This window comes from Ictidomys tridecemlineatus, chromosome 12 (assembly GCF_052094955.1).
Source record: "Ictidomys tridecemlineatus isolate mIctTri1 chromosome 12, mIctTri1.hap1, whole genome shotgun sequence".
NCBI classification, from domain to species: Eukaryota; Metazoa; Chordata; class Mammalia; order Rodentia; family Sciuridae; genus Ictidomys; species Ictidomys tridecemlineatus.
In genome coordinates this window covers 66636538-66656621 of record NC_135488.1, presented here as the reverse complement: position 1 = coordinate 66656621, position 20084 = coordinate 66636538, and the positions used below count along the sequence as shown (strand labels likewise).

Here is a 20084-nt window from a genome sequence, read left to right as displayed (position 1 = left end):
AGTTCCCAGTGTGCATAAGAGAAAGCCAGTGACCTTCACGATAGTATGTATCTGCACCTTCTGGCCCAGATTTGCTTTCATTGTTCTCTTACTATGGTTAGTTTTGGGGGAACAGCAAGGAAACATTTGGGGACATGGTGTTTTTCTGTCTCCCTATGCTTTATGGATAACATAGGAAGTGTATTACAGTGAGTTCTGAGGTTAAGGAAACTGATAAAATAGAGGGTGAATAACATTCAGCCTCATATTTGTGTCACAGAAATTTCCTCATATTTTGGAGATTCTAAAATCAAAAATCTGGAAATGTCTCTATTTCAAAAACAGGAGAATGGACTATCCCCCCCCCAAAAAAATACAATTTTTATTTCATTAATTTTTATGTCTGCATAAAATAACTGAGCCAAAAAATGTAAATAGTGATTTCAGATAACAGGCAGTAACCACTATGATTTGACTCAGGCTCAAATAATTCACTAAAATATTTTAACTCTTGACTCCATCTTGGGATTCTCGTTACATTTTATTTTGAACTTCTCAAGATAATATTCTGTTAACTTATTTTAAAAAGCAGCTCAAATCATTCATAACTGTGACTTCATAAAAGATGATAGCAATCATCATATCCATAAGGAATTTTGGCATTGTGCTGGCAAGCAGCATTTAAAAATTAAGCATTTTGTAGCTGTCCATTTCTTTGTTCCCAATTCATACCTCTAATGAGAATGAATAAACAATTAGAGAATAGCCTTTCATTCTAATCCTGTTGTTTTTTGTTTGTTTGTTTTTCCTGTTTTGGTTTTGTATTTTGTGGTTGTTGTTGTTTGTTTTGTACATAAAGAATAAAGAACTACTGGTATTAGCTACCCCAAGAAAAGGAAGGTTGACTGCAAAAGTACACCCTGAAAGAAAAAAGAACTAGAATTACAACAGAAGTTATCTGTGGGACATTGTAGCTAAATGGCTGTTTGGGTTTCAAGGAGCGCAACATCAACAGATATTCTAGTGGTCCTCAATCTGCATAATTCTTTCTGTACCACTCTTAGCAGGCTTCTCTATTATTTCTGCACCCCCTGGTTTTGCACACAGCTCTCTAGCAAATTCTTAAATTTCCAAGAGAAAATGATTATCTCAATATAACTTTTCATGATGGTCAGAGATGGACTGTGAACATAGAGATTACTGAAGTCAGGTGCTCACTTCTAGTCTGATCATTTTTACCTGATTGGAACCACCTGGCCAGACTCAGGCATGTGGGTAGCAAAGGCTCTTGATGAAGCAGTTAAGCACGGTAGGTGGTTTTAACTACAATTGCTTATAGGACAGGATTGAGGAAAAATGAGCCTCATACTCACCTAGGTGCATTTAGGATTGAAACATATACTAGTAAGATTGAAAAAACAAAACCAACAAGCCAAACAAACAAAAACCCCACTTATTTTGTACCTTTGGACCTGAAATTCTGTATAACATAATGTAAATATAATGGCATAATTATGATCTTGCTTTTTTTCTTGAAACAGACCAAGTAGACCTATAAGAAGTGTACTTGGTTGATCAAAAATTGTTTTTCAAAGTTGATGTACCAAGTTATACTCTCACCAGCAGTATGTGATAATTTCCATTGTCTTACTTCCTTGATACCAATATTGTCTGATTTTTTTTTAATTTTAACCATTCTATTATGGATTTCACCTAGGTGAGTATGAGGCTCATTTTTCCTCAATCCTGTCCTATAAGCAATTGTAGTTAAAACTACCTACCATGCTTACTGCTTCATCAAGAGCCTCTGCTACCCACATGCCTGAGTCTGGCCAGGTGGTTCCAATCAGGTAAAAATGATCAGACTAGAAGTGAGCACCTGACTTCAGTAATCTCTATGTTCACAGTCCATCTCGGACCATCATGAAAAGTTATATTGAGATAATCATTTTCTCTTGGAAATTTAAGAATTTGCTAGAGAGCTGTGTGCAAAACCAATTAAATTAAAAATGAAGTTGAGCACCTTTCTACAAGTTTGTTGAATATTCAGGTTTTTCTCTTGTGAAGAGCCTCCTCAAGTGTCACCCCATATTTTTTATTCATTAGTTCTTTATATAGCTTATATATGGACCCTTAATTGCATAACTTACAAATACCTTCTCCCAATCTGTGCCTTGTCTTTTGTTCTCTACAATGTCAACCTTCTCTGGAAAGAAGCTTTCAAGTTATCAATTTAAGGTAGTTGAATTTATAACTATTTTCCTTAGTGTTGTGATCTTTGTTCTATTTAAAATTCATTTACTGTCATGAAAACATTTATATCATTTTATAAAATAACAAAATTATCTTTCACCATTAAATCTGTAGTCAATTTGCATGTCATTTAGGGATACGGTTTGAGGTAGGGTCATTTTTTTTCCCCTTTTCCATGTCAATCTCAAATTAACCAAGTATTATTTATTTTTAAAAATATTTTTCTCATTATTCAGGAGGTTCATATTTGTCTTAAATCAAGCCTTCATTTATGTGGAAGTCTGTTTTGGGGTGATCTATTTTGTTTCACTTGTCCTTCCTTTTACCATTATAAAACTGTCTTAACTATCATAACTGCATCTAAGTCTTGATGCCTGGTATATATTTCCAATTTCAGAATTCTTCAAGAGATTGAGTTTCTTGGATATTTTTGGTACTTTGCATTTTCATATAAATTTTACAATAATCATCGTATTGTGCACACACACACACACACACACAACCCTGCTGAGATTCGGAATGTATTTACCCTGACTCTATAGAACAATTTGGGAAGAACTTGAGTTATGATAGAAGAAATAATAAACAGGTAGAAAGGAGACAAAAAAGGAGGACAAGAAAAAGATATTAATTTGAAGTTCTGCATACTTTTCCAGACTTGTCACTTCCCAAGCCAATCACTCTTTCAGGCCCCTTACTCCCAAATCCCTGGGAAATCTGTAAGTCTACTTTGTTGCACCCAATAAATACATTAAGCATAATATCTTGAGAACCTATAATTTAGGGAATTTCTAGCTCTAACTACTGATCAGAAATTGAAGATCACATTAGCCTGAGGATCCCCAAAACAGACCAGACCATCAGAAACCATTTTGAGATCACAGAACCGATATCATTCCTGGGTAAATTCCCATGCCAACCCATGGCCAAGTTTCCTTTAAAAGAAGAGCTGGGAACCCCCAAACCCAAACATGTCTCTCACTCTCAAGATAGTCCATATTCTCCCTTGAAAGTGTATTCTTCCTTTACTCACAAAGATCTCTCTCTTCGGATTGCCCTCATTCTTCCTTGAATATGTATACACTTGCTTAAATAAACCTGTCTTATGTGTCTATGCTTGACTGGCCTATGCTGAAATTCTTTTCTGTCACACAAGCAGAGAACCCCACTGTCCTGAGTCAAGGTGCCCCTTCTCTGCAGGGACTCTTTGGACCCTTTTTTGGAGATGCTTTTTCTCTAGAACAATATTTTAACAATAGTTTTAGAACCCATATTACACCCTTGGTTTATTTAGATTTTCAATTTCTTTCAAAAACTTTTTGTAGTTCTTTCAATCTCTGGTTAAATTTATTCCTAGTTATTTGTTCTCATATGCTATTATAAACCACAATTCTTCAAAACTTCAGTTTTTGTCGCTAATCTATCAAAGCATAATTGTTTAAATATTTACTTTTTGCACCCAGCAACTTGATTAAATTTTTAATAACTGTTTCTTTCATTTTTCTTGATACATATATCATCTAGGAAAAAATAGTTTTACTTATTTCTATTCCATACCTGGTTCCTCTTCTTAGCAAATCCTAAAACCCACCATAATCTGAAGCTGTGCAATGTGTAGTTTTAGTTATAAATTCAATTTTTTAAAAACTGCGAATGAATTCAATCTCCTTTCGACCTCATGTTTTACCCTCAGGTACTTGGGCTGGACCACCACCGCTTCAGTTCCTTTCAGTCCGAAGCGTCAGAGGCTAGACCTCCCCCCCCCCTCCCCCAGAGCAGGCTCAGGTCTCAGCTGCGAAAGCGCGCGCAACCGGAACCTCCAAGGTTCCATCCCCTCACACGGACGCAGCCAATGAGTGGCAGCCTCTTGCGCGCGCCCCAGTGGCCAAGATGGCGGCGGCCGTTGGCGTGGAGTCTGGTTTATAGTGCCGTTGCTCGGTTCCTTCCGTTGCAAAATGTGAAAGAAACGTCTGGTGGAGTGGGGGGAGGTCGTAGGAATGAGTCGGCGGAGGAAATATGGGGACAGCAGTGCCCCGAAGAAGACGCCGCGTAGAGCGGCGGCGACTGAGGACTGCAGCTCGGTGGTCGAGCCAGGCAGCAGACGGCTAAAGTCGACCCGCGGGTCGGGTCTCCGCGGGGCTTCGGAAGGCCCTCCCGGGCCGGTGTGGCAGCAAGAGCAGCGTCCAGCACCCGCTTCGTGCATTAACAGTAACCCCGAGGGTGAGACGTGGGCAGCGCTGCAGGCCCGCCTTCGGCCCTGCAGCTCCACGGCCCAGTCATTAATTAACCGGAAAATGGGGGGTGGGGGTGGAGATGGGGGTGGATTCCGACAGCGTCTTTTCTTTCTGTGAGCTTCTCCCTAGGCTACTCCAAAAATGACCCTCCACCGCGCCCCCGAATGTTTGGACCCCGAGTGTGAGCTCGGCTCTGCCATTTGGGACCGCCCCCACCACGGGAAGGGGTGCTGCGGTTTACCTGTTTGCAGGAGGACTGCTAGTTCCTAGGCCGAGGGCAGCCTAGTGGCGAAACTAGAATCAGTCGCCCGATCTATTGCCTGCAGCGTGTTCCCGGGGGAAATTGTTCCCTTTAAACTTTTATTTTGACCCGACTTGCTTTAGAGAAGGGGTGGTTCCGCAATGTTTTGAAGAAACCGGAAGTTGCTTGCTGGAACATCCCTTAGAGAAGGAAAGGAAGGGCCCCTTCCATACTGATAAGTTTTTGATGTACCATGTTGAAAGACCTATTCATAACTATATTAAGAGCAAAACTTACATAAAAGCCTTTTCCTAGAGCATGTTCTTAAAATACGGCGTTGGCTACTTTACATGGGCTTTAATGAACTCCCAATAAAGCAACTCAATCAAGCCCAGATTATATTAAGTGATTGTAGACAAAACTTCCCCCAAAAATGGATCACGAATTTTTTCTTGGGGTGGGGGTGGGGGAATAATTAATGGAAGTTTGATAAAACTGGTGAAAGGTGGCTAAAAGACTTTTACTGAAGTTTCTGTTGGGATACATTTTGGAAATGTATATATGAATTACAAGTGGTTCTCCAGAGTCTTCCAGGCCCAGTTTTGTAATGAATGGAGAAACTAGGTTATACACTATTTTACATTCACAGAGGTACCAAAATACCCCCAAATTTTTGCTGTTCATAGTGTTAAGTTTATGAAGTCTTAATGTAGATTTTTATGCCAAACATTTCAATTTTGGTTAAAGTAATATTGTGATGAGAAATTTTTATATTGAACTATAAAAAGCAAGCTGTTATTTGACTGTGATATTATGAAATAAAACAATGCTTTAACATGCAACAATTGTTATTTAACAATATTTTGTTTAGAAAGGCATGAAACACCACAGAGAGTGCTGAAAATGGATTTGTTTTCATGTACCTTCAGTTCTCCAAATGATCCAGATGGACAGAATGATATCTTTTGGGATCAGAATTCTCCAATGACAAAACAGTTAGGTAATTTGTTATTAACATTTTTATGTGGATAAATATTTGATAAATGATTAAAATTTATAAAATTTCAGGTAGCATCAGGAACTTTTATACAGCAGATTTTTTTTGAGAATTTATTTCATTTTTATATCTGATATTGTCAGTGCATATTCATCTAAGCCATACTAATTAAAATCATTTTTTAAAATTAAGTTTTTTGGTTTAAAATTTATAAAATGTTTTTGTTTCTTTAGGTAAAGGAAGAAAAAAGAAGATTTACACCACAGGTAGTGATGAGATATCAGACATTGTTAATCGTATTGCTCCTCAGGTAAATATCAATAGTTTTATAATTTATCTTAAAGTATTGGAAAATTTGTGCACCTAGGTCTTATTCAGTTCATTTATATGAAAAATGTTTTGTCTTTTCCAAATACAGCAGCAAAGATAACTTCTATCTTTTCTATTTCTGAAAGGCATGTTTTGAAAAAAAGAACATAGTATAAAATTGGTAATGTAGATATCCCTTAGAATCCATGAGGTATTGGTTCTAGGATCCTCCCACAGATACCAAAATCTTTAGATAATAAAGTCCCTTATATAAAATGGTGTACTGTTAAAAATAACCTCTGAATATCCTCCCATTTACTTCCTTTTCCTTCTCTTTCCTTTCCTCCCCTTAGGTCTCACACCTGCTAGAAAAGTATGCTACAACTGAGTTGAAACCCTAGCCACTCCTATATTCCTTAAATCATCTCTAGGTTACTTATACCTAATACCTAATAACACAAATATAGTTGTTATACTGTATTGCTTAGGGAATGATGACAAGAAAAAAGTCTGTACTACTGCTTTGTATAGATGCAGGTTTTTTTCTCCATTTTTAGTCTGCAGTTAGTCAAATCCCTGTTTGTAGAATCTGCAGATACAGAGGGCTAACTGTATATATTTTCCTAAAAATATATTTTATGTTTATTTTGTTAATTAATTTTTTAAATTTTAATTGGGTATATGTGACAGCAGAATGTGTTTTGATTCATTGTACACAACTGCAGCACAGCATTTCATTTCTCTGGTTCTATTTCTGAAAGGTATGTTTTGAAAAAAAGAACATAATGTAGCATCACAACATATGTGCAGTCACACATGTACCTAGGTTAATGATGTCCATCTCATTCTACCATGCTTTCTACCCTCATGCACCCTCCTGTTTATGACTAATAATTTTTGACCAGGGCTTGGTTTGTATTTTGTCTTTAATGTTTTGTTTAACAATATATGGCAACATTTTTCAAGGTACTAAAATGATAGAATAAGACAATATGAATTTTAACTTTTGTGATATTTTTGTTTTTTGCATTTGTTTACAACCTACAGTAAAACTTTTCCCCACTGAAATTTTTCTTCTTAATACTCCCTGGCTTACAAGATCATTAAGAAATTCTTTAAAGGTGAAAAGAGAACTGGATTTACATTTAGTCCTCATTCAGCCTCTGATATGCTGTGTGACCCTAAGCAAGTCATTTAAGCTCTCCAGTCTCATTTTGCTCTCTTCATTGGATCATTATGAAAATTAGATAAAAATTATTTATAAATTAGGACACTATAAATGTAAGATGTTAATTGTGATCATTTAATTTTTTACTGTAAAAGAACCATCTTCAAAAGGCTTTTTTTTTGTTATTTCAATTCTTACACTGCTTGAGTGAAATAGAAATATAAGTTTAAGTCATTTGACACAAATTTATCCAGCAACTAATATTCATCATATCAGTCCTATCACTATTACTAGGAAGCAAAGGCCCAAACCATTCTGAACTTTAACAATGTTTAAATCCAAAGATCATCCAGTTTTTTCTGTGTCTTCTCTGAAGTATTTTTTTCCTAACTTCTCCTTGAATAGTTACTGTATGTTAACCACAGACAATAGATGGCACTGGCCCAAAATGTTGTTATCAGGAATCACCATCATCTAGGTGGAGAAGACAGGAAATAAATTTTTTTCTTAGCAGCTATAAAATATCCAAAATTACAGCTAGCACAGTCAAAACAACTTTGTTGCTACTAGCTCCACATTCCACATTTGGCATGTCATAGAAATTCATTTTACATACAGTTCATTAAATAGCATTTGTGCCACAATACTACTTACTCTATAAGTTAACAATAGATCTTCACTAATTGTGAGTTTCACATGAAAGAAGCATAATAAAATGTGTTTAGGCTGGCCAGCCTAAATAGTTATAAAAAGATAGTTAAGTAAATTATTGAATCCTTTACCTAAATGGGCTGGAAATAATAGCTCACATAAAGAAATGGCAATAGTACACAAGTGGTAACTTGTATAAAAGAAAAACTACTGTGAAATTAGTTGCTTATAAATATTACCCTCTTCGACTGAGCACTTTAAAGTATATAAGTCTTTGATAACATCACGGTCTCTTAAAAAACTTGTCATGTTCTCAGAATGACACATCTTTATGTTGTTTATTTTTAGGTGAGTTATTCTCAAATCATTGTTTAATTTCCCACTAATGTTTTTAGAGACAGCTTTTTAAAAAATTTGCATTTCATTTTAATTAGTCATTTTGCTTCCTGCAGCATTAACTTTTTATACAGTGCTATTACTGGGTGGTGTATATCTTCTCTATCATTTATACAGCTTTACACAGTATATTCTTTAGGATGAACTGCAGTAATGTTTAGTTATCTTATTGGGCACCTAAATTGTAGTTGTTAATCAGTAAGTATATAATTTTTAATGATAAATTTAAAAGGTAATACTTACAAATAGTATACAATCATAAAAAGGATTTCTGACACATACATAAGGTGGAGTGGCACATAAACTTTTCATAACTTAATTTTTGAGAAGTAAATGAATTTAAAATTACTTGGAAAGTGAACAGAGTTCATAATGAAGTCATTAAGAATATTATTTCCTTAAATTCAAGATTGTGGAAACAAAATGGGAAATCTGAGTCCAAAAGTGACACTGATTTTCTTGAGTATTTTGCAAAGCTAAAGTCAATTAGGCTCAACAATCTATTAAGAAAAATAGCTTATTGACTCATTGACTATGTTGAAATACCAAGTTATAGGGTTGCTTTCAATTTACTTATAAAAAAAATGACATTTTCTTGTGTTTAGCACTATGCTGGGTTGATACTAAGTTATCATAGGAAGACTCATTGTCTGTGAGTACCCTATAATCTAGCCATAGACTTTTATTTTTTTAACTTTGTGTGATGATTACTTGTGTTCATTCTAGTTACCCTAATAAATATAGTAAAACCTGATTTATGAATTTGATTCATTGATTTAGTTTGCAATTAATACATAAAGCTCATTCTCTTTTTGTTCGATCAAGTGACTAAAAAATATAGCAAATTATACATATTTAAAATGACTTTTTCCTAGATTTTATCCTGGTTAAAGTTTTTTTTTTTTTTTTCTTTTTTTTAACTTTCTATGCTTATTAGGTTTGTTCTTATCCCTACCTCATTCTTAGCATTAGTTCTGACTCTGCTCTTATCTCTTAATTCTGACATTAATTCTAAATGTTCTCAATTTTGGTCAACAGAAATTGCCCAACTTTAGATAAAGCATAATGGGGATAAAGAGAATTTGGATGATCAGATACCATAGAAAGAAATCACCTATGTATCTCTTCATTTTTAATTATGACAACAGTACCACAGGTTGCTGCTTCCTAATAACAAAGACATTTTTTAAGAAGTATCTTATAATATCGGAACTTTATGAGTTTTATTTTAATAAAAATATGCTTTTACATTCATATATTAGATATAAATTTGAAAAATAATTTATTTCTTAAAAATAATTTTTTAATTTATTATTTATTTATTTTTATTTATATATAACAGCGGAATGCATTACAGTTCTTATTACATATAGAGCTCAATTTTTCATATCTCTGGTTATATACATAGTATCCTCACACCAATTCGTGTCTTCATTCATGTACTTTGGATAATAATGATCATCACATTCAACCATCATTAATTACCCCATGACCCCTTCCTTCCCCTCTCACCTCTCTGCCCTGTCTAGAGTTCATCTATTCCTTTCATGCTCCCTCTCCCTATCCCACTATGAATCAGCTTCCTTATATCAAAGAAAACATTTGGCATTTGGTTTTTTGGGATTGGCTAACTTCACTTAGCATTATCTTCTGTAACTCCCTCCATTTACCTGCAGATGCCATGATTTTATTCTCTTTTATTGCTGAGTAATATTCCATTGTGTATATAGACCACATTTTTTAATCCAGTCATCTATTGAAAGGCATCTAGGTTGGTTCCACAATTTAGCTATTGTGAATTGTGCTGCTATAAACATTGATGTGGCTGTGTTCCTATAGTATGCTGTTTTTAAGTCCTTTGGGTATAGACCGAGGAAAGGGATAGCTGGGTCACATGGTGGTTCCATTCCCAATTTTCCAAGAAACCTCCATACTGCTTTCCATATGGGCTGCGCCAATTTGCAGTTCCACCAGCAGTATATGAGTGTACCTTTTTCCCCATATCTTCACCAACACTATTGTTGTTTGTATGCATAATGGCTGCCATTCTGACTGGAGTGAGATGAAATCTTAGATCTTAGAGTGGTTTTGATTTGCATTTCTCTAATTGCTAGTGATGATGAACATTTTTAATGTGTTTGTTGATTGATTGTACATCATCTTCTGAGAAGTGTCTCTTCAGGTCCTTGGCCCATTTATTGGTTGGATTATTTAAATTCTTAATTGTGAAAATTTTTTACTCTCTAGAACATAAATGGGTCACTTCTTGTAATTTGTTGTTGCCATTCTTCAACTTCTAATTGTGTTTGGGTTTGTTTATAACTCACTTCACCAGAATTTATTGGTTTAGGAAAATAAAGTAGTTAATTTTCATTTTTCTTTTCTTTTTCTCCCTCACTTTTGCACATGAACACTCTTTTTCCTTGTGTGTGTATGTATGCTCAGTGTGTAAGTACACCTTCACACCTCTGTTTTCCTCACTCTGTCAAAGGATGAGAAGAAGCCAACAACAAATTCCATGCTGGGCATGTGGATTGGTGCAGCTGCTATTCCTTGTACTCCCAATGTAGCGAAAGAAAAATCAAGAGTAAAAGTTAGCCGTACAAAGTGAGTTCATACTTTTCCGCTTTTATAAGATTCACTGAAGAAATATTTTTAATAATGTTTTTGTGAACATATCAAAATAACAAAATTTCTTTAGTTTTGACATGTAAAATTTTGGAGTTAGAATAATTGTGTTAAATTAACAATTATCTGAAATAACAATTGATTCTAATGATATAAAATATTGCTTAATTATAATTTTTTAATGTTTAATAGGTTAAAAACACAATATCGAGAAAAAGAACTTATGAAATTGGCTGAACAATTTGATAAAAATATGGAAGAGCTAGATGTGGCTCAAGAGCAAAACAAGAGGAATCATGATTTTATCCAGGAGATTTCAAAAGCAGAGACTTCACGTAGTTTTAATGATTATGTACAGATGCATCCCTTACATGATGTAGTTCCAATTATAGATAATGCCATAATAAAGAAGCCAGTGAAAGGAAACACCAGAATATCTGTGGCAAATGATCAAAGCAGTAGTCAGAAGCCATTTGACCAAAATGCTGAAGCAGCCTTTAATGCCCTTTTTGATGATTCTACCCAGAAATGTAGTGGTCAGTTAAGCCAAGATCTGGCAGATGCTTTTTTGAACACTAGAAAAAATGCTTTGAAAGAGGAGAAAATCATTATTAATGGTACTCTGGTCACTGAAAAACTGCCAGGTAAAACCCAAGATTCACTTTATCCACAGGTAGATCCTCCCATACTGACAAAATCATGTGTGACTCCGTATAGTAAAGAGCCAGAAGCTTCTAGTAAGCCCATTGGTACATTTACCACCAGTGACTTGGAGGACGATTGGGAAAAATTACTAAGTAATGAACCTTTTGTTATGCAAAATGTTGAAGCTGAACTTTTTCCTTCTAAAACTGCCCAGGTTACTGATCATAAGGGAATTTATAGCTTTACTAGTGAATATGGTGGAAATACATCAAGAACAAATAAAAGTCTAGATGCCAAGTTAGGAGATTCAGAAGTATTACAAGATTTACCTTCAAAAACACATAACAGAGAACTAATAGATGCTGGAAAATACAGATTTTCATCAAATCCAAATGATAAATCAAGCAAATTATCTTCCACTAGAAATAAAATGAAATCTTCAAGTAAAATTGTTAGTCAAGACAAAACTCAAGATTGTGCAGTTACATCTAATCTGACAAAAGTAAAAGAAGATATCTGTATCAATTATACTTCTAACGTAAATAATTCTGAAAAGAAGTCTGCTTTGAACACAGAACATTCTATTGAACAAAAAAATAAGCCCATTTTTGATCAATCTTTCAAAGCACCTGTTAATATTGATCCCTTTGGCTCTTCAACTTTGGACTGTGAAACAGTTGTTAATAAACCAGATCAAACTAATGCATCAAAGTTAGGTTCTTTCTTTGATGATTGGAATGATCCATCACTTGCCAATGAAATTTTTGAAACATGTCATCGATTAGAGACTTCTTGGGAAGCAGATAATGTAGATGATGATTTGTTGTATCAAGCATGTGATGATATTGAAAGACTAACTCAGCAGCAGGACATTTTAAAGGACAATAAAACATCAGAAAGTATACTTGAGATCAATGATAGTTCCAAACATGGATCAAAAAATATATCTACTACATCTAAACAAGGAAGTCAGTTGGCACAATCAAATCATTTGAATCTGGGCAGCATTACAGTACAGACGTCTTCCTTGACAGTTGGCACACAAATAAATAAGTCAGTGAAGATGGAGAAAAGGGAAATGAGTGGAAATTCTTCAGAATTTTGGGGTACTACAACAAACTTGACTACGTACTCTAAAAACTCAAATTGTCAGATGAATAATCTGCATGTGTATAGGAATAACAGTGATGTTCTAATGCAAATGCCCAGTTCTAAATCAGTTTTTGCAGGAAGTTCAAGTCTGAATGTGAATTCAAATTATGTGAGCCCAGTAATTGCTAGTAATAAGAAGAAACTGATTACCCAGCAACTTTTCCATAGGCCCCAAACAGATGAAGCACAAAGTGAGTTTAACAAAGCAGTTAGATTTTCAAAGTATACTTTTGCAAAGACAAAAAATCCTCAGATTCTTTGTCAGCTTAATCAAAATTGTATAGAAACAAGTATGTCTACTACCAAAATTTCACAAGATTTGGAGAAAAAGAAAACTGTGAATTCAATACCTAGGGAAGCTAATCAGCAGATGTCCTTGGTGAAAATTTCTGAATCTTTGAAACAATCTTCAAAAGGTATGTATGAAATAGTTTCCTTTTAAAAGTAGTAAAACTAGTTATTTGTTGTTTTGATGGAGGTGTATGAGATAAAACTATGGTTTTTAACTAGAATTCTTAAAGTAATTCTTGTAATTAATTATGCTAAATATATGAAGTATAGGTGGATTATTTTTCAGAAGATTGCATTGGGTTCTTTCCCATTACTTATAATGACCAACATATACCAGGTACTCTGTTAAAAAATTTATGAATTATTTCTTAAAAGTGTATATATTAAAATGTTAGGTGTAACATTGTATGTATTTAATAAGCTATTTATTAAGTATTTCATTGTTTTAAAACTTAATCTTACTCCTACTTTTAGTAGAACAGTGAACAATAGTTGGCATTTTGGAATTTTCTAATTAAACACCTTTACTAGTATAATATCTGATGTAAACCTCAGTGCTATTTGTAATGGTTAAAATGATGATTTACTTATTTGATACTATCTGTCATTTTCAATTCTTCAGTTCTTCTTTTCCCCACCTCTTCCATCTGTCATTAAATTTCTTTGATCATACTTTGAAAATCGTATCTACAGATGACCCATCTTTCTCACTCTCTATCACTACCACTTTTATCCAAGAATACATTTCTTGATTAGATTACTATAGTTATTTTTATGTTTTCCCCTTCAGTTTTAGTCTCCAAATAGCAGAATAATCTTTTTAAAACCAGACAGGCACACATGACATTTCTATGTGTAAAACAATTGTCAGTGGCTGCCCATCGTATTTCAAATAAAATCTAAACTTTACACTGAGATCTAAAAAGTCTTGAATTATGTCTCCTTAACCTGTCTATTTACTAAGGTTCAACTATACCAACTCTTCAATTTTTCAAACAGAATAGGTTCTTTCCTAGATCAAGAAATTAGATCATGCTATTCCTTTGACTATAACAATGCCTTTCCAAATTTGACCCCACCACCCCACCCTTTTATTGTTTCAACATATATGTTGCGGAGCACTTCCTTGAAGAATCTATAAGTGGGTCTTTTCTTTGTTTTCTACCATTTCTTAATTCTTTCATTCTTTTTATCACCAGTTGCAATTAAATATTTAGTTTCTGTAATACTTAGGCCTGCCACAGCATCTGTCACTTAGAAGATGCCTAATCAATATCTGGATGAACATCATGCAGTATAATGTAAAAAAAGCCTGTTATTCACTGATACTATTATATTTTCTATGAGGGAATATGTCCAGCCATTAACTATTTGTGGTTCTTAATGCCAGTGCTCTTTCCTAGCCTGATGTTTTTGTGTAATGTTTTCTTCATCAAAACAGCATCCTCCATACATACATGAAATCTACCTGCCTTGCTTCCATTTATCCTTTAATATGCAATGTGTTTCTATCTACCCAGAATGATTTACTTTATCTAGGATGCTAACTTTTTATAGCATTATTACGCTGACTTATAATTACAGATTTTCTTAATCACGCTTCCTCACTTGAAGCTAACTCATACTTTTATGTTGATTGGTGCTTATGAATGAGTTTTTGGTTTCTTTTAACATTAGATCATTTTTGTCATTTAGATTCTGAGTAATGCTTGTATTGACATTACTGCTATAATATTTCTATTTAAGTCTTTTGTATTAGCTTATACCAGTAATCTGCTAGTTGTTTAAAAAGGAAGAAAGAAAGAAGTATAGAATAACTCAAAATAACAAGTCTTTTCAATTTCTCATTTTCCAAATTATTTTATCACAGGAAACCACTGTTCATATATATTCAATATACATCATGAAGCATTTTCTGTGGATTTAAAGAAGGTGTTTGTGTACACACATGCATGCACATTTAAATAGATGGAATTATATGCCCACTATTTGGCAACTTGCTTTTGCCTTTATTTAACATATTATAGCCATTTTTTCCTGTTAGTACGTAAAGATTTGCTTATACGAATACATGATATGTTTTATGGATATACCATAATAACTCTTTTTATATAGATGTAATTTAGGTTGGTTGTAGTTTATTGTAATTACAATACTATAGTGAATATTTTACTTAAATTTCTGGTTGCTTATTTGATTATATCTACTAATTTTTTTAAAACCTGATATAAGAGAATTTGAATTTTGATGGATGACCAAATTTTCCTCCAAAATAATTACCTCAACATTATTTATCAACACTGACAGTGAATATTTCTCCATATTATAGTCCAAAATACCAGTAGGTACAACCATGCTTCAGAAATGTAAATTTATTTACATATGGTTATAATTCTATAAATGAGTATTTGAATTTTCAGAACACCTGTCTACTGTCCTATCTACTATCCTATTTTTTTATGGATGGATAATCTGCCACTTACCAATTTTTCTTGTAAGCTTATCCATTGTCCTTAATCTCCTGATTAGTATTAACCTTGTCAATGTTTTCTGTTTCTACTTACTTGTACTTTGCTGCTCTCCAGGAAATTTCTTTGAAGCAAAATCCACTTAATTCCATGGATATGAGGCAAAGTTGATAACTGGCTCTGGGCTGTATTTGGACAAGCCATAGTTTTTTATATAGCAAGCACACTAAAAATGATTTTTACCTTTTAAATGGTTGAAGGGGGAAAAAAATGAAAGAAAGACTAATATTTCATTATACTTGAAAATTGAATTCATATTTCTTTGGCCTTAAACAAAGTTATTTGAACACAGCACATCATTTGTTTCCACACCATCCATGAGTATTTTCATGGTACAATGCAGGATTTTATGCAATTGTAATAGAGTATATGCTTCTCAAAAATTAACATGTTTATTTCCTAACCCTATGGTGAAACAAAATTTGCTGACCCTTTATTTTAAAATCAAACTTAAAAGAGCCACTTTTGCTTAGTACTATGCAATAGTTGGACTTTGCAAGTAGATTTTTATTATATGTTGAGTTAAAGGAACGGCTGATGGGAAAAATGAATGACTCTCCCGAAATCAGATTTGCATGGTGTGACTTGATATCATTTGAAATTGTTTTCCGTAATATCAGCCCAGTCATAAAATCAATTTCAGGAAGTTATATTCTTCTAGGCTGATGTGTATTATTGTTTTCTTTCTATCCTTATTCTCAATTGAATGTAAACTGTATATAAATTCTGAATTTTGGTTTCTTGGCTATGAGACTAAATTATTAGCTAATTAGTCAAGCTAATCATAAAGTATTTTTCTGGAAGAAAAAATAGCTTCAGTCCATTAGGTAGCTAGCTTGGGAAATATCTACTGTCCTATCTACATTTTTTTATGGATGGATAATCTGCCACTTACCTTACCAAAAAAGACATCAGAATCGTCTTGGGATATATATATTTCTTACCCTAAATATCCTCTTCTGCTTTTCATTATGCCAGGAAAGGAAGGTATATTTTGTGAAATGCCTCCTTTAGTCAACATGAGAAATATCTTATAACAGACATAAACATAGCTTATCTTATAATAAAATACATTGTTTGAGGTACCAATGTCTAATTTAATGCATTATGTTTTTGCTACTTTTCTACTTAAGTTCATATAATGTTTTTAGAATCCCTGTTTAAGATCTATACATTTATAGGTTATATGAATTAGATTTCATTAATCCATAAGAATTACTTGTTGGTGATCAATAAAACAGTTTTCAATCAAATTGAATTTTGTCACATAGAAGAAAAATGCCTCAAATAGAGACAAAGTCATCAGTGCTTGATTTTCTTTTGACTTAGAACATTTGTATCTATATGTATATACTTGGAATTTTACATTTAGTAGTTTAGTATGATTTAATAGCTAACGCAGCATAGTAAATGAGGATGATGACTTTATAAGTTACAAAATTAATACATATTTTGTTTAATTTTTAGAGGAAGAAGAAAAAAATAGGAAATATTCCCCTGAAGAAATTCAGAGAAAAAGACAAGAAGCACTGGTTCGAAGAATGGCCAAAGCACAGGCATCATCTGTAAATTCAGCTCCCACTTAATTTCTTTAATGAAATACTGGTTGGAAGACTTATAAGTTATTGATAACTATCTATGATAGGAAATATTTTTTTCTTGATTTCTCTGTGAGAAATTCTTACTTATAAAGCATGGACTTCTACTTTATTATTTAATAAATCATTGTTTGCAATGGTAAATTAATCCTTTCCTTGAGAATTTATATGAAAGTTTTGAAAAGTTAGCAATTATGTACTAAGATTATACAAAGGAAACTAGTTATATTTTTAAATATTATGATTTCAGAAGATCATCAAAAACATGTAATTATAAAAATGTGTCTTCTAATACAAAGCTTCAATTTTTTATGTTAAATAGTCTATTTTGGTAGTTTTCAGTAACTATTGCTGAAGGTTTTTGTACGTTTCTAATTTTTAATTAATACTTCCATATTCCTAGGAATATGCTTGGTTTGGAAATAAAAAAACCTTTGGTTTATTTGTAGGGAAATTATTATTTTCAATTCCTACTTAGAAGTAGACTTGAAGTGTAATATTTCAACTATGTGATACAATTTGAAAACTCTAACATTTTTAGGGAAAAAAAGAAGTCTAGCTTAGAAAAAGGGAAGGAATGGGTTAGCTATATAAGTAATACATTGTCATTAACATTTAGAACTGGCGGGACAGACGTTGCCCAATCCAGCTTTATTGTATTGATGAGAAAAGTCAGTAGTTATTTTCAAAGTCATGGGCAAGTTAAAACTGTTTTTGTGTTAGAATGATTCCTTTGGACACCTAGACAGTTTTACCATTTGCTTCAAAGTATTAGTGCATAAAACAACTTGGTCGAGCAGTAATTATTTTATAATACAAGAAACATAATTAAAAGCACATTAAGGACTATTTAATACAATGCCCATTACTCTTTATTTTCAAGAATTACTCTTTTCAGGATATAAGAATGAGAGTCTTTCTCTTTTTGGTTTTCCTATAACTGCAATTTTCTCATCAATTAATTTTATTAATTTTGCTCCATGTTTCTGTCTTTCTTTTTTCTCTTCTCTTTTTGCTTTTGTTTTACTTGTTTCGAATTTGCTGAGCCAGTAATATAATATGTATAACTAGAGTATGTAAGGCAGTAAGGAAACTTCATTGCTTGAAAATGGCTGTAGGAGACCTGAGGAAAGTTATAGATATGAAACACCTATCATGGCATGGTATTCGCCACTTCTGGTGTCTTAGGGCTCTGATAATATGGTAGTTATTGGTCTTTGGGTATGTATCATCTTGTAAATGGTATTTTTATGTATGAGATAGAGTAACAGACTTTAAGTAACCTGTATTATTTGTCTAACAATATATACAAAATAGAACCTAAATTCTTTTAAGTTTCTATGTAAGAAAATGAAGGGAATCTTTTACTAAATTGGCTGCACTGTGATCTGACTATGCTTTGAATATCTCTATCTTTGCTTCAATTCTTCCTTCTTGCTGCTCATTTTCTTTAGAGTGCTTTTAGCCCATTCTGTCCATTAAGACTCAACCTAATAAATCTGTTTCTTTTTAAAATTATTATTTTTTATTTATATATGATAGTGGAATGTACTACAATTCTTATTATACATGTAGAGCACAATTTTTCATATCTGTGGTTCTATACAAAGTATATTCACACCAATTAATGTCTTCATACATGTACTTTGGATAATAATGTCCATCACATTCCACTATCATTTCTAACCAACCCCATGCCCTCTTCCTTGTCCTCCCACCCCTCTGCCCTATTCCTCCCATGCTCCTCCTCCCTGCCCCACTATGAATCAGCCTCCTTACATCAGAGAAAACATTCAGCATTTGGCTTTTGAGAGATTGGCTAACTTCACTTAGCATTATCTTCTCTAACTCCATCCATTTACCTGTAAATGCCATGATTTTATTCTCTTTTTTTGCCGAGTAATATTCCATTGGGTCTATATGTCACATTTTTTAATCCATTCATCTATTGAAGGGCATCTAGATTAGTTCCATAGTTTAGCTATTGTGAATTGTGCTGCTATAAACATTGATCTGTTTGAGACTCATACCTGACTAACTTCACTGGAATTGATTTCTGTGTGACTTCCTTTCTTTTTAAAAGGAAACTATTTGGCATTTCTAGATGGTAGGGGGTGTATTGGCCCAGCACATGTGAACCTGAGCATGATTGAGTTTCTAGGGTTACCCTTGCTGTTCATACCACTCTTCTTTGCTCTTGCTTTTCTTCTTTTAGTCATTGTTAGAAATACTAGGTGTTGAGTAGGCCGTGAACGGGCATGCAGAGGAGTGCCTAGTTTGTCTGATTTGGTTCTTTCTAGTCTCTAGGGAATGTATCTCCATAAGGTGAAGGAACAGATGATAGGTCTGATAGCTCTATTCTAGCTCAAGCACTGTTGCTGTTCATGCAGCACAGAAAGACTGCTACCATTAATACCATTATTGCAGAGTGGAACCTCTCGTTACTCTTTTCCTATTCTAAACATAACTTTGATCCACAGAACACATGGGTTATTTAACTGTAGACACAGTCAATGGTATATAGACATGAACCATAATGTGTAAAACATTACCTTATATCAATATACACTACCCGATTACAACTAACTTTTAACAAGAACAGAGATACCTTACTCATCTCTAATTTCTTGATACTAATATTTGAAGATTACTCATTAAATTGTGAATGAATTTACATAGACTAAGGTTATAAGAGATTCTCTTTGTCCTACCTGCATCAGTTTGACTCATTCCCTGATCTTCAGGGTTGGAAAATGATTCTAGGAACAAATTAAATGTAGTTTAACACTGATTATTGGTGTAAATGATAATTTATGTAGAATCCAAACCATGGTTTCCATGCTGTTGTATTCATAATCACTTGTGGAATTTAAAAACAAAACACCAAACTTATCTTTGTATCTTTTCTTATAAATGGATACATATAGCAATTGATTTCAGGTGTGTGTCTTTAAAAGTTTATTGGCTAGTAAATCATAATTGCTAAATGTTTTATTTACCAGAAATGGTTTTAA

General features: G+C 33.4%; 1 protein-coding gene across 5 annotated transcripts; it reads left to right on the top strand.

Moving 5' to 3' along the window:
* Nucleotides 1-4080: 4080 nt before the first annotated feature.
* On the top strand, nt 4081-19958 carry Etaa1 (ETAA1 activator of ATR kinase). 5 transcript variants are annotated; one of them, XM_005343030.5, is made up of 6 exons: nt 4081-4452; nt 5579-5707; nt 5938-6014; nt 10720-10835; nt 11049-13069; nt 16940-19958. In XM_005343030.5, the coding sequence occupies exons 1-6, from the start codon at nt 4230-4232 to the stop codon at nt 17056-17058; spliced, it is 2685 nt and encodes an 894-aa protein (XP_005343087.3). In that variant the 5' UTR covers nt 4081-4229; the 3' UTR covers nt 17059-19958. The 5 variants fall into 5 exon arrangements, with proteins under 5 accessions (XP_005343087.3, XP_021579988.2, XP_013212593.2 ...); XM_021724313.3 differs by having other exon boundaries at nt 4313-4452; nt 5583-5707; XM_013357139.4 differs by having other exon boundaries at nt 4378-4452; nt 5637-5707.
* Nucleotides 19959-20084: the final 126 nt, after the last annotated feature.

Bases quoted from the DNA above. Each gene is read 5' to 3' on its own strand.
- Etaa1 (XM_005343030.5), top strand. From the start codon at position 4,230: ATGAGTCGGCGGAGGAAATATGGGGACAGCAGTGCCCCGAAGAAGACG. The intron at 5,708-5,937 runs GTAATTTGTTAT...TTGTTTCTTTAG, and splicing joins TCCAATGACAAAACAGTTAG to GTAAAGGAAGAAAAAAGAAG. The intron at 13,070-16,939 runs GTATGTATGAAA...TTTAATTTTTAG, and splicing joins TTTGAAACAATCTTCAAAAG to AGGAAGAAGAAAAAAATAGG.